Raw genomic sequence first — 17,262 nt, 5'->3', positions numbered from 1 at the left:
TGTGTGTGTGTGTGTGTGTGTGTGTGTGTGTGTGTGTGTGTGTGTGTGTGTGTGTGTGTGTGTGTGTGTGTGTGTGTGTGTGTATGTGTGTGAATAGCCTAAAAAGGCTTGGCTGTTAGATCCCAGTAATCATATCATCTCAGTGACTGAAGATAGGGGGCCGAATCAAATCAAGTGAAATTGAGGATGGTGTCAGCTGTCATTGCTCATCTGGGACTCCTTCCTCCACTTGTTTCAGCTCACCACAGACGTGCCAAGATAAACGCTTCTCTGGCTTCTCCCAAATCAGCAGCAAAACAAATTCCTCAAAAGCGGCCATGAGGTATTTTCTTTCTTAGAAAAATCAGGTCCAACAAACTTGGCACAAAGTTGTTCATTTGAACTTCGGGTTGCCTCTGTGATGCAAGAGACTGAGCAGAGTTATTCTTAGTGGAGGGGAAAAAAGTGAGCTGGAAAGAGTGTTATAATCCCATCAGATGCTCCCTGGAGTGGGCCGTCCCATGTAGACCCTGTCAGCAGGCCATAACAGACTTCTGCTCTCTCTTCTCGTCTCTCCTGAGAGTGGTGGGACCAAACTCAGGCTTAAAACAACAAACAACAACACTATCTCCCCTGAGAGTGAGAGAGAGAGAGATATATTGTGGAGGCAGAGAGGAGGGGTGGGGTGCTGGGCGGTTGGGAGAGCGAGAGCAATTTGAACGGAGAGTTAAAGAATGCCAGTCATTGCATGAGAAAGTGGAACAGTGTGAACAGTACTGGGGTTATTGTAGGAGGAGAAGAGGTGAGGTTAATGGAGGAAATAGAAGTGTTTTTTTTAAGTATTCAAACTATTTTATCATATGCAAGTGTGTCCCGTTTCTGTTTCCGTGTAACCAGCCTGCCTCCATGCCAGCAGCAATAGTGCACCGGTCAATCAATACTTCAATAGTGTGTGTGTGAGATTCAATTTTCCTTTTTGATATTGAGTTCTCCTCTCATGCCACGCTATAATCCATCTGATTCGCACACTATCCTCTTCACTGTTAAACAAATATTTGGTGTCGGCAAATATGCAACTGTGAAATTACTGCAGAGAAAAGGGGATTAGTAAAGGATTGAAACATCACATTTTTCATAATGTGAGGGAGGAAGCAGACAGGAAGTTACATATTGGAGGTTTACTTACTGTCCATGATAGCCATCAAGCTAAATTATCTATTTTGAAGCTGGGACTAAAAAAGCTCTGTTCCACTGAGAAACGTTAGGCAATTACTTGAGAGAAAAAGCTTCATTTGAATACATTTTAAGGGGTATTGGAAAGCATCTAATAGTACAAATATATATGTTGTTACTAATGATTTATATTCTTGTGGTTCTTTGAATGCATATCCGGATGTTACATTTTTTGAGTGTCGGATGAAAAGGGGTGTTTTGAAATGCCACAGGGAATGGGTCAAATGTTTGTTTTTACACGGATATATGAACGCTATAAGCCAGCTTCATGTTATTCTGTCCCCGCTGAGAGAAAGGGCTGAACATAACTGAAATAACAACAATATTTCTCACACCAGGATCTTTTTATACCTCCTGAAATATTACATTTCCTCCCCACCCACACACCAGCCAAAGGAGAATATCTCTCCTCTTTCCTCTTGTCTGACCAATCACAGCAACAGAAACACTCTCTTGATGCTCCATGCTCTCATTTCACAACGTAGCAGCCTCTAGTGGAAAATAACAGGACATGCAATGTCAACTTTCATCCGGAGAAAGGATGAACATCCTGAACATAACCCTGTTTCCACCACTAGAACTTTAACACATGCCCAGGATGGAAGAACTCAAATTATTGACTTAAGTAAAAGTAGCAATACTAGAGTGCTAAACTACTAAGTTACAAGTAAAAACCCTGCATTCAAACTGTACTTAAGTAAAAGTACAAAAGTATAAGCAACAAAACATACTTTAAGTATCAAAATTAAAAGTACTCGTCATGCAGAATGGCCAATTTAAGCACCATGTATTTAAAATGATTGTATTGGAATTATTAATGCATTAATGTGTCTATCACTTGAATGTAGCACTTATTTGAATTAGTTTATCTACAACTAGGTAGATTAACCAATAATATTATATGTATTATTGATTTATATTATGTTTTAAGAACCTAAATCTGCAAAGTAACTAAATACGTTTATAAAATGTAGTGGAGTAGAAAGTACCAAATATGCTCACACAATGTAGTGGAGTGGAGGTAGAAAACATGAAATAAAAATACTCAAGTACAAGAACCTACATTTTTGAGTGCAATACTTGAGTGAATGTACTTCCACCATGTGCCAATGGTGGCCACAGTTGAGTTGCTTTATGTGTTAACTCTGCTGTAATCATCTAAAAAAAGAATACTCATGATAGGTCCCCTTTAAGCCAAAGAGAGAGAGTCGCCCATGAATAAAGTGAAAATGATTGTGTTAATGTTCAATAAGCCAAGACAACTTTTCAACCCAAGAATTGGCCTGAGAAAAACATTTTCATGAAACTCTTTCACAAAATGTAAAGTGGTGTCTCTGGAGTGGAAAAAGAGGCTAAATCACTTCAGACAGTAAGTGAAAAGGGTTCGTTCTATATTTGAGCTCCCTGCGACATTCATTTTCCGCTGGACCCCCAGTTTGTTTAATTCCTTCTCCTTACCAGCCATCCTGCAATAACTCATGTCCATCCATTTACCTCAGCTGTGACTCTACTGTACGTACCCTGCAATATACGCTGTGCAATATAACAGCTCTGAAATGTTGAATATCTGCAAGCTGACTTTCCAGATTGAGCCTCTTACTCTGTAATAGTTAGATTTTCAACAGACACAGGGAGATTAATGAAACCGTTTTCGCGAATCAGAGTAAACTTTGGTCAAGATATGTGTCTCTAAATCTCAAATGCACAACCATTAAACGCCCGGGGGGGACCTACATGTTTATAAAAGGTGAATGAACTTCTAAACACGTTTTGAGTTTTTCTAGTGGGCTTTCTTTAGGAATGTTTAATATGCATTTTGTGCCAATAAAACTAAGCCAGGGTTTTACAGCCCCGGCTAAAGTTTCTTCCATGCTTTTAATTTGGTGGATGGGATCTAACATCACTGCAACAATTTGAGGACAACTTGTAACAGCCCAGAGTTACAAGGGGCCTACATCTCACTGTGTTTATATGTTGAGGAGAGAAGGGTAAACATTTACAAAGACGAAAGTAACCATGTGTGTAAAAAACTGATATTACAATTTTCTGCAACAGGCTCTTATTGTGAATCAACCTACACACGTATTGAACACACCAAAGGGAAAACAAATTTTCCCCTAACAGCAAAAAAAGAACAAACAAGCCTGTTTGTTTATCCATCCACACGTAATTGTTGTGCCCTGTTTATTCTTCCTCTCTTAGGTCAAGTATAGTTTAATTGATCATACAGTTCTTGCCTTGACACCATTAACTAACTAAATGTTTTTGCATTTGAATCATGGGTTGGGTCTGATGCAATAATGGCTCATAAATCTAAAGCTATTAACATGTACCAGTGTAGAGCTGGCAGCTGTACTCTTTACAAACCAGCTATGGCCACTGTCACAAAAAAGTCAAGACTAAATGTAACATGTTTTATCTAAGCAAGAAATATTGTGCACTAATCCAGAGGTGTGCTAGGTTTAAAGGACTTGTTTGACATAGAAATGGAACATCATCAGTGTGCGGTTGTAGGGACAGCAGGGTTGTCGTTAAGCTGTGTGTTTACTGAGATGATGCTACTAGCTGGGACAACAAAAGCTCTGGAAAAACACGTTCACCTGTAGGAAAATACGCACAGAATGTGCTGTGGAAACTCAACTCTTTCTAAGACCTTACCTTTTCAATAGTGAATCAAATGTATTTTGCAAAAATAAAATAAAATCAAGCAAGTGTCAACAACAACCATATTGGATCTGATGTGATATATTCTCAGTAAAATTACTAAGTGCTAATCTATTTATAGAGAATGAAACAACACCTCTACAATCCTTACGTTACGAGAATTTTATTCAGCAGAATTTCTCTGAAACAACAGCCAACTTGAAGCAATACCTGCACATCTTCTCAAGATCCATTTTAACAACGTAAGCTTACTGGAAACCATTACTATACTAGTAAAAATGCGGTTGCCTTCACGGAAATAAACCTAAAATACATCAAGCAGAGTAACCGCCCCCACGCCATGTGACAAGAAGCATTTCCTACTACAGCAACACGCACAGATATGCTGAAACATTAAACAGCGCCTAAAGGTACACTCTGAACCAGAGGAAAAGCTATTGAGAGTTTAAATATCGACATAGTAGTAGACATAGAAGTAGAAGACCTAGAAGTGCTTCTGAAAGCTCAAGCACAGTAGAAGTCAATATGCTCGCATTTAAATACAACTATAAATGTGATCTTTTGCTATCTTAGGCCTCAGAGTGAAGGACTCTACCTGGGTGTGTGGGCCAGAGTGAAGCGGCGCCTCTGGAGGTTGATGCTGCGGTTCATCAGCAGCTTCCTGAACAGCAGCGGGGAGTTTCGGGGGGACCCACGTGGAGAATCCTTGGGTGAGATCATTGGGGACCCTCCCGGGGAGCCCGCTCTGGACCGAGGCATGAGCTGAATGATGGGCAGCCGGCCCAACCTGCGGTCCTGAGGCTTCTCCTCCACCTCGGCTTGCTCCTCTTCAGAGCTCTCCGAGCGCATCGAGGAAGGTCAGCTGTCAGGAAGTCAGTCCCTTCGCTTGTTCTGCCTGGAGTGACTTTAGTCCGAAGTACACTCTGTTGTTTTTTTTATTTCTGGTTCCTCAAAAAACACCTAAAGGACCTGTTTGTGACATTGCCTACAAAAAAAGTTCTTGCTTTTCAAATCCAGGAAAAGCTAGTGCCTCTGGTCCAATCCACGCTCACTCATCTTTGAGCTAAACTTAGGCTTGCTCATGATTCCTTTGAAAATCCCAAAAGAGCACTAAAAAAACCCAAAACAAAGGTCTCTCTATCAGAGTTTTTATTTTTAGATGAAACCTATCAACTAGAATCCCTTTTGTGTCTCTGCCTAAGGACCACGCTGACTGCCGTGCCGGGGTATGAACTCAAACATTATGTGTTGATGCACTCTCCCTGCCTCTCTCTCCCAGGCTGTGTTTACATTACCGCTGGGCCTTCCCTCTCTCCAGCTAAATATGGACGTCTGATTTACAGGGGAGAAGCATGACAGATCACCTCCGTCTGCTTCCCTCTCCCTCTTTCCAGCTCTCTGCCATCCCCCATTCCCTCACTCCTAATCTCGCAGAGCATATTGTACATCAACTTCAAACTGTGCTCCATAATTACTTCCTCCAGTGTATAAACACTAAGCCGTCGCCTGGCTCGGCCTTACAGCTCGCCTTTCTTACGCTCACTCCAAATGACTTTGCATACTCAGGCGATTTCTCTGGTCCCTGAGGTGCTATTTGTTGTGAGGTTGCCTCTTTCCTCAGAGACGGCCTCTTTGCCTTTCACATGCTCCGAGCACACCAGGAAGAGTCACATGAAGGGCCTCTGACTATAAAAAGCAGAGGTAGATAAAAGCTATAGAGAGCATGGGTGCTGTCACGATGGCGCTCTCTATCTGTGACCACAGGCAACATCATCTTCACCCCCACCCAATCTCTTTGTTTATCGCTGCGGAGTGAGGAAAGGTCCGCCTGTGTCTCAGGACTCACAGCTAAACACCGGCGGTCTCTGGAGTAACTGAAATAACCCAAGGAGCTGGAGCATCTGACACAAGGCTGAACCTATGACCAACAGCTGGTAGGGAGAGCAGGGAAGAAAGATGCCTTGGTAAAAGCCTGTTGGCGGAGAAACACTCATTGCTCCTGCACTGTATGTGAGCTGGAGCAATGATACTGTATTTGTAGGCAGAGAAATGTATCCTAATGTAGCACTGCAGATGCAGATATTTACATCATCAGTCATCACCAAAGGATGTCTCAAGGGACTATACAAAGTATGAGTGTATAACACCGGATGTAACCTCTGGTCTGTCTTTCTCAGTTGATAACTTCCATTTCACCACCAGACACCAGTTTCAACACTTCAGCTTCAACACTTCATCTATCATGGATAATATTTTCTCTGGAGTGCCATTATTGGTCATTGATCTACTGTAGAGCCTGCTCTGAGACTTGGCCTTTGGATTTACATTTATCAGAAATGATGCGATTTTACAAACCAAACTCTCAACCCCTTTTTTGAGCAACAGAAATCTTAGACAAACCAACTGTTTATTATCAAGACAACATCAAACAAAACACAGACAAAGTTAGCAATTGGCTGGTAAATACAGTATAGTGGAGCCTTTGGAAGTTGGTGGTGCCCAATCAAATCTAAACGTAAAGTACATTTTTGACTGAAAATGTATTGGGTGATCACGATCATAACTTCATGTCTACTCATTGCCAAATTAAGCAATTGGTTTCCATTTCAAAGGTGATAATATCTCAACATCTGAAAATCTACTGCTTTAATCTTCTGTTCTTTGCTCAGATCTTCCACTAGCAAAAGATTTCCATGTCCACTTTCCATCCGAACTAGAGTTTCACAGTCACTGAATATCAATTTCAATCCTTTTTGGTGATATCTTTATCACTATCCTTGTGTGACGCAGTTTAACTTGTGCCAGGCCCAGTGGGCATTGTTAAACACTTTTATATTGCTTTGTTCTAATGCCTAGGCAACAAGATGTTTTTCTTTCGCCAAGTAAATGTGTTCGCGGTTCTGGCCCTGAAGTGCATCATAACACCAGTCATGCGGATGCTAGAGGCAGAGGTGAGGACTGCCCAGTCGTCACTTTGATTTAGGAAGGCCAGAATAGAGAGAACATTCCCGATGAGGCACTCTCACCGGTCCTGGAGCACCAAGTTCCTCAAGAGGTAGTTCGGCTGGATCGGCAAATTGAGACCGAACCGATTTGATGTCACAACATGTGCCCAAACGTAGTCGTTGATACGACATCCTATTAGTCTGCTCTGTCCAATGTGCCCAACAACTGTGTGTTAAAGTCAACCCTCCTGCGCACTTTATAACAGAGCTACCCCCTCTCATAATGCTAATGTAAACCTAGAGATTAAGATTTCCAAAGAGGAGCATTTCATGGTTTTGATTAGACTCACTCTTCGATTATTGACCACAGATTGTCCCTAACATACTTTCAAGCTATACTGTAACTGTTCATCTTATGATTTTGGGAAGCTTACGGCTCCCTCCTGGAACCATCTTCTCTGGAAAGTATGTTCCACGATCAAACAGCCAGGAGGGGAAAACAAACAAGGACTTGTTGACAATGTCATGAATACTCATTGCCTCCAACCAAACCATCTTGAGTTCTGCTGTGAGAACGCTTACAACACTTGTCCACTCCACTGAGGATGTCATCATTTCAGGCAGTGCTCAAGCCACAGTGAATATTAGCTATGATATGATATCAAATGAGTAACAAACTAATTCAGTCCAATTCAGATTTTATGATGTGTTGCATTGTCGTTATATAACAATCTGCAGCTTTGAATGCTGCCCCATAAACAATTTATCTGGCGCCGCATCAAAATTGCACTACCAACTTGTAAACAGGCGAGCACATGGCCCTCTTCACGGAGAAGGAACACAATGAAATGCTTTTTAGTTCATCAGCACTGAGGAGTCCTGTCTATTGGTTTATACCTGCTGATTTATAAACAACATTGGAATAAATATGGCGTGATCATCACAATATATTAACCAAACATTGACTGTGGCAAATAAAAATGATGAATCGTATCGTTCCACATTATGTTATGTTGCAGACTGTATATCTGTACTGTTCAGAACAACGGTTGAATGGACATGATTACCTAAATAAATTGTAGTTTTATTCAAAGAATTGTGTAAACAAATGAAATCCATTATACTACACATCATTTTAGGATTAAATTAATTACTTCATAACTTGATTTCATCGATTTAAAGTAGATGGTATCGAAGAATTTGACATGAACAAAAGCAAGTTTCTCGTGCTGCGACTAAAGTTAGACAAACGTCTGTCAGAACCCAGCATGTATGCATTGCTTTCAACATTCAAAGTGATTGATATCACAATGGTGGAGGTTTGTTAGCTCGGAAAAATACAGCAATGATACAACTGTGTCTTTGTCCAGAGAGAAGCCATATCTGATCACCTCTGACATGCACTACAACTGCCTACGTAAACAAACAGGTCCGTCTGCATTCCTTCAACATGTGAACAAATAGATTAAAAGGGCTGCACACGCACACACAAACAGACACACAGAGATGTATTTGCAGCCGCACATTGAATGTTCTTATGGTAACAATCACAAGAGCCTTGTTTGTCTGATCTTTTATAGTGATAGTTATTCAACATATGGGAGAGCAACTCCTCAAGCCGGAGACTTTGTTGGATCATATGCTCAAATACAAGACGCAAAATCAGAAGAAGCAAATCCATATTTCTTTATAATTGAAGCAAAACATATCATCAAACTCTGCTAAATACTCAAACCCTTCCCAGAAATGCAGTTGGAAGATCGTTCTGCAAAGTCATCCTAAAATGTGTGTTGACTATAATGTGTGTGACACAATATGCTGGAGTCACAACCTTCCGTTATTTATTAACCACATTTAATCATGAAACTTGAACATGTGCCAAACTGTTTGGAAAGGATGAAAGAAAAACGCACAAACAAAACTGGCAAAAACTTAGTTGTATAATACACTTTTTCTAGAGGAACTGTGTGGGATTTGTTTCAGAAGTTGAACGTTAAAAGTAAATAAAAGAAAAAATACCTCAAATGTGATCTTTGTATTTCAACAGAATTATTTAAAGAATGAAAAGACACTTTGAAGGTTTAGTTATGTATAACTCCAAAGTGTAAGTCAAAAGGATATAAAATAAAAAGGTAGAAAGGAGAAAAGTTGACTCACAAGTCTCTGGAGATACAGCTGGTCAGAGTCCCCAGGCTCCTGGAGGGCTTGATTCTGCGATGTGAGGGGCCGGACTGGGGGCCATCACGAGTGGAGGGTCTGCAGGAGAGCCTGGGCAGCTGCAGGGGGCCTGAGCAGAGCCTCTTCACAGCACATCTCACCTCAGGGTCCTGGAGGAGCTCTGTGCCGGGGTCCTGCTCCAAAGAGTCCCACTGTCTCTGGACGGCAGGAGAAACAAAGGACACTGCGGTCAGTTTGAGGCCAGTTTGGTTACATTATCAGATCAGATAACTATATTTTTCTCACTACCGGATAACAACTGTGATTGCATAAGGATATGTGGAAACTAGATGCTGCATAGACAGCTGATTACTGGCCACTTATTAGAAAAGAGGATAAGCAAAGTCAAGTTATTCAAGTAAGCTGCATTGTACCCATCCAATTCAAGGACCAGAAAGCCATTTCCTCCATCTTATTTGCTCTTTAAATATTGTATTTGCCTAATTACGTGTCAGCACAATTTATTTGTAATTGCCATGTGAATAAACACTGATACTCTGTAACCTCAGTTACTGGAATTGAATTACTGGTGCAGTATGAGCTTTGACGCACAAGTGAAGTTATAGTTTGGCTACTTGAGCGACTCATCACTAAAAACACTGACATTTCTTGTAGTGGAACAATGGTGATTCTAAGGGTGGGCAGTTCTCTTGACCCTTGCGCCTTGACCCCTCTTTCACCCTCTTAACTGAAGAAATTATATTGTTAAAATGTCCACACTTTTTCATCACTAGATAGATAAGAAATGAAAGGATGTTAACAGTGAATGAGTATGTTCTTTTTAAGTGTTATATGTGTATAGTTACTCTTTCGGAGAACCAAACTGATAGTATTATTACCCATAATATTGCATGTCGCCGTACACTGCCCCCCCTTACTTGAACGGGTCTATAGCCACCACTGCAAAATATATAAAATTCCACTTTTGTATTAATACATTTAGATTATTCATAAATTAGTATATTAAACAAGTCATGCTTGGCCTTTGTTGGACTTCTTAAAGACACAGTGTAAAACACAAAAGCATCCAGTGAGACCTGGACGTTAGTTGCAGACAGGGCTGGTTTTGTGCTGTTGATGAAAATATGTCGAGTCACGTAAAAAAGCCCAGTCAGGTATCATTTTTGGAAGTTTGATCTGATTGCAGATCCTGAGACCCGCACACTATCACCTTGGACACAAAAGACGGTTCTCACAGTGAGATAGTGTTTGAGATCCAGCTCGTAGGGCATGTCTCTCTCAGCGTCAGCGTTTAGGGGGAAGCAGATAGGAGCGCTTGTTTCCTGCTGCATCCTGTGACCTTATCTCCTCAGTGGAGAGTTCATCCTCCCCATAAACAATAGTCAACTCACACATTATTTATTGTTCACCATTTCTGACCAAGTTGCCCAAGATACAGTGTCAATTTCCTGCAAATGTCACTCATGTGAAATATAGAATGTCTTGTTATCAACTCATTCATCTTCTTTCACAAAAAGATTGTAAGTTATGTATCTAAATTCAAAATGGCTTTTGAACAGGCTCCCAAAGCTCATTTGTTAAAGCTAATAAACACAACAGATAATTGCTCTTAACCTGAACATTGAATTACAAAGGGCTAATTTTCACATACTGTACAATCTTCTCAACTTTTCAGAAGTAGGTCAAATGCACAAAAGAATACATGAATGAGAATATAAGTAATGCAAGTAAACAGTTTTTTGCTAAAATTCAGATTGCGATGAGTCCTAAGCAGCAGATCAACACAACTAGTGCAATATAAGAGTTCTCTATTTCTTCTTACCTCGTTGATGTAGAATATTTTTGATGAGTTATTTCTCCTCATACTTTCGGCTACTGCATCATGGGAGCAACAAGACAAATAGCAAAGGAAATACCAACGCTCAGGATAGAGATACCACATTTAGGATCAGATATGAAGTAGTCTGGGGCACCAATACTTCCTGATGCTGTCACTCACTAAATACCCATTTCCACGCCCCCTCTCAAAGTAGTCATTAGTGGAAAGATAAATCTTTCTTTGTACGCTTTTGAGTTTTCTACCAGCGCCTTTAATATACTGTAAACCGTATAAACCCTAAAGTAATACATATATTGGAGGAAAAGGGTGATAGGAAATGGTGAGAATTAGTCCCACCAGCAGGAATAATAAAGATACGGACATGCAGATGAGCTGTGACATAGAAGTGGGGGAGCTGCATTACAGGCCGTAATTCATTTGTGTCTATCAGACAGTGGGATCAGCCAACCTTCTGGTTAGGCAGATTCTGTCTTTGATCAACCTGCCGTCTCCTTTAAACATACAAAAATGGATTTACGGTTTCTTTTTGCATTGTGAGTCTGTGTTCAAGATTCAGTTTGATCCCCTGGGCCCAGGAGTTCAAAACTTTTAATCTCAATCAGAGCCGATCCGATTTTGAAATCCCATTTTTTGTGATCCAGGATCAGACATGTTGGCCAGATTTTGTCCCTGGAGTTCAAAGCAATTCAGGATAGGATCAGCCTGATCCAGATTACGATTTTTCAAGATGACTAGATCCTGAATATCAGTGCTTTAATCCTACCGATCGCCATCTAGTGGACATGAAAAATAATACAAGGAAGACAAGAGACCACATTGCAGAGACATCTATAATGTTTAATTATATTTTTTTATTTGAGAGGTGATGACAGATGGACTTTTTTTTTGTTGAAGATATTTTTACTTTAATCTAAATTACATTTGTGATTGACAATCTTTGCTGTGATACTTTTATGAGCATAAACATTTATGTCATCAACATTTGGTTGAAAACAAAATAGGCCACCACAAACGTGAGCAAAAATGGAAAAAATAAAATGTATTTCCCATGAAGGCTAAAAATTGTGTATTATTTCAGTTAACAAACTTTGCCATCTTATTTAAATTGAAACATATTTTAAAATAAATGGTACAGTACATTTTGCTCTGGTAATCCACTGGAAATCCACCCCTTTGGTGGGATCAGGATAATCCAGTTTTTTGGGGTCAAACTGATCCCAATCCTGTGTTGTCGGTTTGAACTACCCATTTTGAAGATTTGCTCCAGATTAAAGCTTGGATTGGATTTCCTGATCTGATCGGATATGAAAGTGATCCTAATCCTGTTTTTTGGTTTTGAACTCCTCAAAATCCAAATCTGATCTGATCAGATAGGGATTAAAAGTGTTGAACTCCTGGGCCCAGGAGACGTTATGAACTTTAATGAGCCACCCCCCTTCGGCTGCACACACACAGTAACGCAGGTTTAAAAAAATGCATTACATAAAAGGAAAACACAGCTGTAACTCATTACGAGTCACTGACCATGATCTATGGCTTGAGAGTTGACATGCACCTTGTGTGATGGATCATATAGTATTCTTTGCATCTGTGTTTGAATACAAAGTTAAAAACTGAGTTTAGAGTAGTATGCCTAAATAACATTATAAATAATAAAGGGTAGTACAGCATTTATTTACACGTTACTTGTTAATAACTCTGGAACAGGGGACTAAAGATTAGTTTCTGATATATGGCGCCATCTAGAGTTTTGATAGAAAACTGTCTTTGAACAGATTATGCAAGGAATGCTGGAAATAGCAGAAGGCTATTGGTCGAAATGTTAGAACAAAAAAAAAGAAGAGTTTATGAAATCAGTGGATAACATTTTAATGAGGACAAAAAAATGTATTGTATTTATATTCTGAAAGTTATAAAAGTGAGATCATTTTTTTTCCCTTTATAAAAACAAATTAAAATCCAAGACTAAAGAAGATGTGGTGATATTGCTCAGTGCTCCTTATTGGGGGCCACACCTGGAACAGAGCAACATGTGCAGGGCTGCTCCTTCAGTCATTGTTGGAGTAGCTTCTGAAAACTCTCTGGCTCCCTCCACAGGCCGCAGGCTTGGGGCCCTGAGAAAAAAAATAAACATCTTAATGAAGAGAGGCGTGAACTTTCACAACACACACACTAAAATTGGACTTAAAAATAGAGTGAAAAATGAGCATTATCTGCACCTTGTACATGCTGCAGACCAGAGAGAAGAGAGAAGTCGAGGCCTTGTCCTGCAGATCGTCGGTGTGAGCCTGCAAATCAAACAAGAATGAGTCTCTCCTTAAGCCTTGGAAACAAGAAGCATTTAGGCAAAGGACATAGTGGACTTTTCACACAGCAGATCTACAGGCATTGATAAAAGTGACAGATCACCATATGAATAAAGGAGAGTCTTTGAAATAAAAACGCCACCCGTCACCCTATTTGAATAGAACCACCAGAAATGGCCACTTACAGGCAGACTGAATTGATATTTATATGCTGTACATTTGCAGTTTAATATGTGTTGAAGTGTTATCTGACAACCCATTTGTAACATCTTCAGTTCCCCTTTGGCAGAGAGGTAGTGCCTTCTGTGGTGCTGGGCTTTAGAAGATGCAGCTACACACATTACAGTCACAGCTGTCTTTCCCTTACAGAGAGAAGTTTTGGGGTAGATCAAATGTCAAAAATAATCACAAGATCATATCATCACTGGAGATGTACCATCACTGAGCATCAATGGCAGTGGCAGAATGGGGGCATTGCAGGGAGAGTGGCCTCAGAGTGAGTTATGATGGGAAGAGGGATGATCTATTTAGCTCTGACGCTGTATAGTTTCTTGTGGTATCTAGCATGTTATATTTTTCCTACATAACGCCAGAGGCCATATGTTTTACCAGAACATGCGCTGGAGCCTTACCCCGTTAACGGTAATCCAGGGCACATATTTATGGGGAGGATTCAGGGCTTGGGTCTTCAAGGCGTTCTGATGCATCAGCTGGTTTCCCTTGTCCCCATTCACACAGCTGTCGATGCTTTCCCACTTCAACTCAGGGCTGAAGAGGCCCACACACTGCAATCAGCAAAGGAGGGAATTAACACACAGCAACTTCAGTAGGGATATTATAAATAAAGTGATGTGACGGCGACAGAAGAGATGTATCAAAAGAAGGATAGAGAGACAAACAGACACTAGCGACTGGGGAGGGACCTCCTTACGCTCTTTGCTGCACTGATGACATCGTCGGCCGACTCCATACAGTGGATGGTCTCGTAAGCAGCACTAGCGTCTGTCATGTTCAGAAGACAAGTCTGAGAGGAACAAGGGAGTCCATTTATCAGTGGCAGCATTGTGACAATACTAAGAATAAAATAATTAAGGCATTTTTAATTAACATTTCTCAGGGAAATGATGGCAGTTTTTTCCTCTGCATGTTGGGGATGTTACTGTACCTCAATCATGTTTCCCAGACATTCCTGTTCTCCGTGCTGGCACTCAAAAACATACTTCCCTCCAACATTTTTCTCCTGGGATTGGGAACATGCAAGAGATTCACAAATTCAAAAAAGAGAATCATTTCTAAACCAAGATTATGACATACATCACATGATAAGCCCATTCCTCCAGGTCAAGTTCAAGGTACATCCACACTCAGATAATTATGTTTATTGGATTATTCAGTGACTGTATATGGTTTTAAACGAGCCTTTTGCGCTAACTTTTCATTCTTTCTTTCAATCTTTATGACTTTTCAGCACAACAATATAAAACATATCATAACTTAAAGATGAGTTTCTAGACCAGTGTACACCCCATGAGTTTCGTCTACTGCTTACCTGTGCATTGCCGTAGGGCACCAGAGTCACAGACATGATTTCCTCCAGTAACACCCAGGTGGGGAGGAGCATCTGAGTGAGGAACAACCTGCAGCCGGGACACAGACTCTCATAGTACAGCCCCACCTCCACCTGGTCTGAGGTCTGATGGGACCTGGTGAAGTTGGACAGAAGACACTGCTTCAAAACCTGCAAAAAGAGGGGAAAGCAGCAGGAGGTTACTGTTGTGTGATCACTCTGTGTGTGTGTGTGTGTGTGTGTGTCATTTTCCATTTGGTACCAAAAAATGTAAGAGGAAACCTTTCAGTTTTTTTCCTGAAATTCAATTAAGGTTGGTGGCATTATCATTTAATAGGAGTTTAAATTAATGCTCAGCCAGAAAGTCGAATATGTAAATGGTATTGTTTTTCAGTTTTTTTTTTTTTAAAGGTTTAAACTTCCTCCTTGATTGTTCCATAGAAAAATCCGGTCGTCGCATACACAATAATACTACGTAGGCTGCCCACTTCTTCCTCAAAAGTTCATTTTTTTTATTGTTTAACTTATGCAACAGCCCTTACAATGGCCTTGCTTGTTTGAAGTGGATATGTCAGCACTTTTCTTTTTTGTTCTGAGTTTGAATTCTAAGGGTTTATGGCACTTACTGTAAGTCGCTTTGGACAAAAGCGTCAGCTAAATGCAATGTAATTAGATGACATAGAGAACACTTAACACCATGTAGGTAGCCGTTTCCTGTTAAACTTAACGACACAGTTATACTGTTAAAAAAACAGGGGCAAGAATGCTAACGCTGGATACAAAGAGAAAGGTGGAAAATGTTTCGCCAAATACCTTTTTACTTACCCGGACACTTTAATTAACCATTTGATTCTGTTACGTTTAATTAGTTACAGCAGACTGGATGAGTCGAATAAGTCATTAATGTAGTGACGTGTGCAGTCCCAACAGTGAAATCTAGCTAGCTTATGCAGACATAACGCGATGTTGACACTCAACTCGTGTTATTGTTTTGCTGTATTATCTAGTGCAGTGGTATCTAGGTAAGACCAGAAGTATATTCAGGGTGTGCTCTGATGTTAACAAACACAATTCATTCCGAAAAATGAACATGTAAATTACGATAATAATATTAAACCTTAAATCTTACCCCGCACTGGATAGCTGAGTCCAGAGATGAACACCACTTTGACGGAGGGAGTGAACATGAAGAGGAAAAAGCGCAACCACCGTACTGAACATTTAACCAAACAGTCAAAACTAGCAGCAAAGCAGCCTTCATCTTCTCTTGCGGCACAGGTATTTAGTTTAACACTTTAAAACAAAGAAGAAAACACCCCCAGTACTGACCTACAAAATACGCTGCGTCCAACTTTAAATACCGCACCGATGCTTCCTCGTGAACGCTACCTGATTTTTTGATTGGCTCTCAGTCACATGATTACGACAGCGTCACTTGTTCATAGGCAGGATCCATGCTGAGAAACGTTGATGCTGTGTGCAACTGTGTTGACTGAAAATTATGAGTCAAAAATGTCACAAGACTATTGTTTCACATGGTAGTGTTGACGTATTGAGAAGAAGTATTGAAATCCTTTACTTAGTTAAAAGTAGGCCTATTGCAAAATGTACATACTTGTATTATTTTTAAAGTTAGGCCTACTTTAAATACTAAGTTACATTCCACCACTGGTTTCACAAATCTTGGGAATTGAAAATGAAAGAACTCGTTAAAAACCTTTAACATAAGTCATTGATTGCATCACAAAAACTTGAAAATGTAATCATTTCTCAGTATGCATTAATGGGATACTAGTTTTGGCATGGTTTGCACATCACCTGCTGGTTAATCATAAAATGATGTCACGTCTCAGCTCAACTCCTCAGACCATAGGTCTTGCTCAAGAAAGAGTCATGAGAAACACACACTGCAGGAAAAACATCGTAAACCCTTGAACATTACCTGGTGACTCTCACATGATACCCCAGCCTTCTTTAAAAGAACAGGACAAGAGGCAGATAAGCCAAAATTACAACAACACAACTGCATGACTCCCTCTGCTTCCCGTCTGCTTCGCTGTTTTGTGTAATCTGTGCTACTTTCATATATGCCTTTACCATATTTAATTATGGTGTATCAAAAAGTCTATCATACTGTATGACAAAGTCACAAATTCAATATGTCCTCACTCCCCCTCGTGTGGTGTCGTCAGCATTCAGATGTATGTCTTCATTGGGAATTTTGAAAAACCCTTATAAGGTCTATGTCTCCAACCTCTTCTTAAGGAAGAGAATGCATGTTATCATACTGTATGTGGGTTTAAACTACATTAAGCAATTATACTTTTTAAAAGGCTAACATCATCATTCTCAAAAACATTTTTACTTCCTTTAGTTTTACTCTTCACCACAAACCCAAGTACAGTGTTCATTTGAACTGCTTTCTAGAAAAGAGTTTCCTATGAAACTGAAATATAAGAAAGTGATTTCCATGTGTAGGTTTGGAGTTAGCAACATGTATCATTTAAGCCTTCCTTCCTCATAAAACATTTGCAAAGATTATTAAAAAAA

The 17,262-nt window shown here is 40.1% G+C and overlaps 1 protein-coding gene across 1 annotated transcript; it reads right to left on the bottom strand.

Moving 5' to 3' along the window:
- Nucleotides 1-12,691: 12,691 nt before the first annotated feature.
- ifi30a (IFI30 lysosomal thiol reductase a) lies at nucleotides 12,692-16,090 on the bottom strand. The gene is made up of 7 exons (XM_010770432.1): nucleotides 15,842-16,090; nucleotides 14,695-14,883; nucleotides 14,311-14,385; nucleotides 14,077-14,169; nucleotides 13,778-13,930; nucleotides 13,059-13,127; nucleotides 12,692-12,953 (listed from the first exon to the last, which is right to left on the bottom strand). The coding sequence occupies exons 1-7, from the start codon at nucleotides 15,971-15,973 to the stop codon at nucleotides 12,888-12,890; spliced, it is 777 nt and encodes a 258-aa protein (XP_010768734.1). The 5' UTR covers nucleotides 15,974-16,090; the 3' UTR covers nucleotides 12,692-12,887.
- Nucleotides 16,091-17,262: the final 1,172 nt, after the last annotated feature.

This window comes from Notothenia coriiceps, unplaced genomic scaffold, assembly GCF_000735185.1.
Source record: "Notothenia coriiceps isolate Sejong01 unplaced genomic scaffold, NC01 NC01_scaffold00008957, whole genome shotgun sequence".
Classification (NCBI taxonomy): domain Eukaryota; kingdom Metazoa; phylum Chordata; class Actinopteri; order Perciformes; family Nototheniidae; genus Notothenia; species Notothenia coriiceps.
Note: the sequence above shows the minus strand (reverse complement) of the source record. Positions and strands in the feature narration are given on the sequence as shown.

What these genes read in the sequence shown, in the direction of transcription:
- ifi30a (XM_010770432.1), bottom strand. Translation starts at nt 15,973, where the DNA reads ATGAAGGCTGCTTTGCTGCTAGTTTTGACTGTTTGGTTAAATGTTCAG. An exon ending in ACTCAGCTATCCAGTGCGGG is followed by an intron (nt 14,884 to 15,841) that starts GTAAGATTTAAG and finishes CTCTTTTTGCAG; the next exon opens with GTTTTGAAGCAGTGTCTTCT. An exon ending in TGGTCTGCAGCATGTACAAG is followed by an intron (nt 12,954 to 13,058) that starts GTGCAGATAATG and finishes TTTTTTTCTCAG; the next exon opens with GGCCCCAAGCCTGCGGCCTG.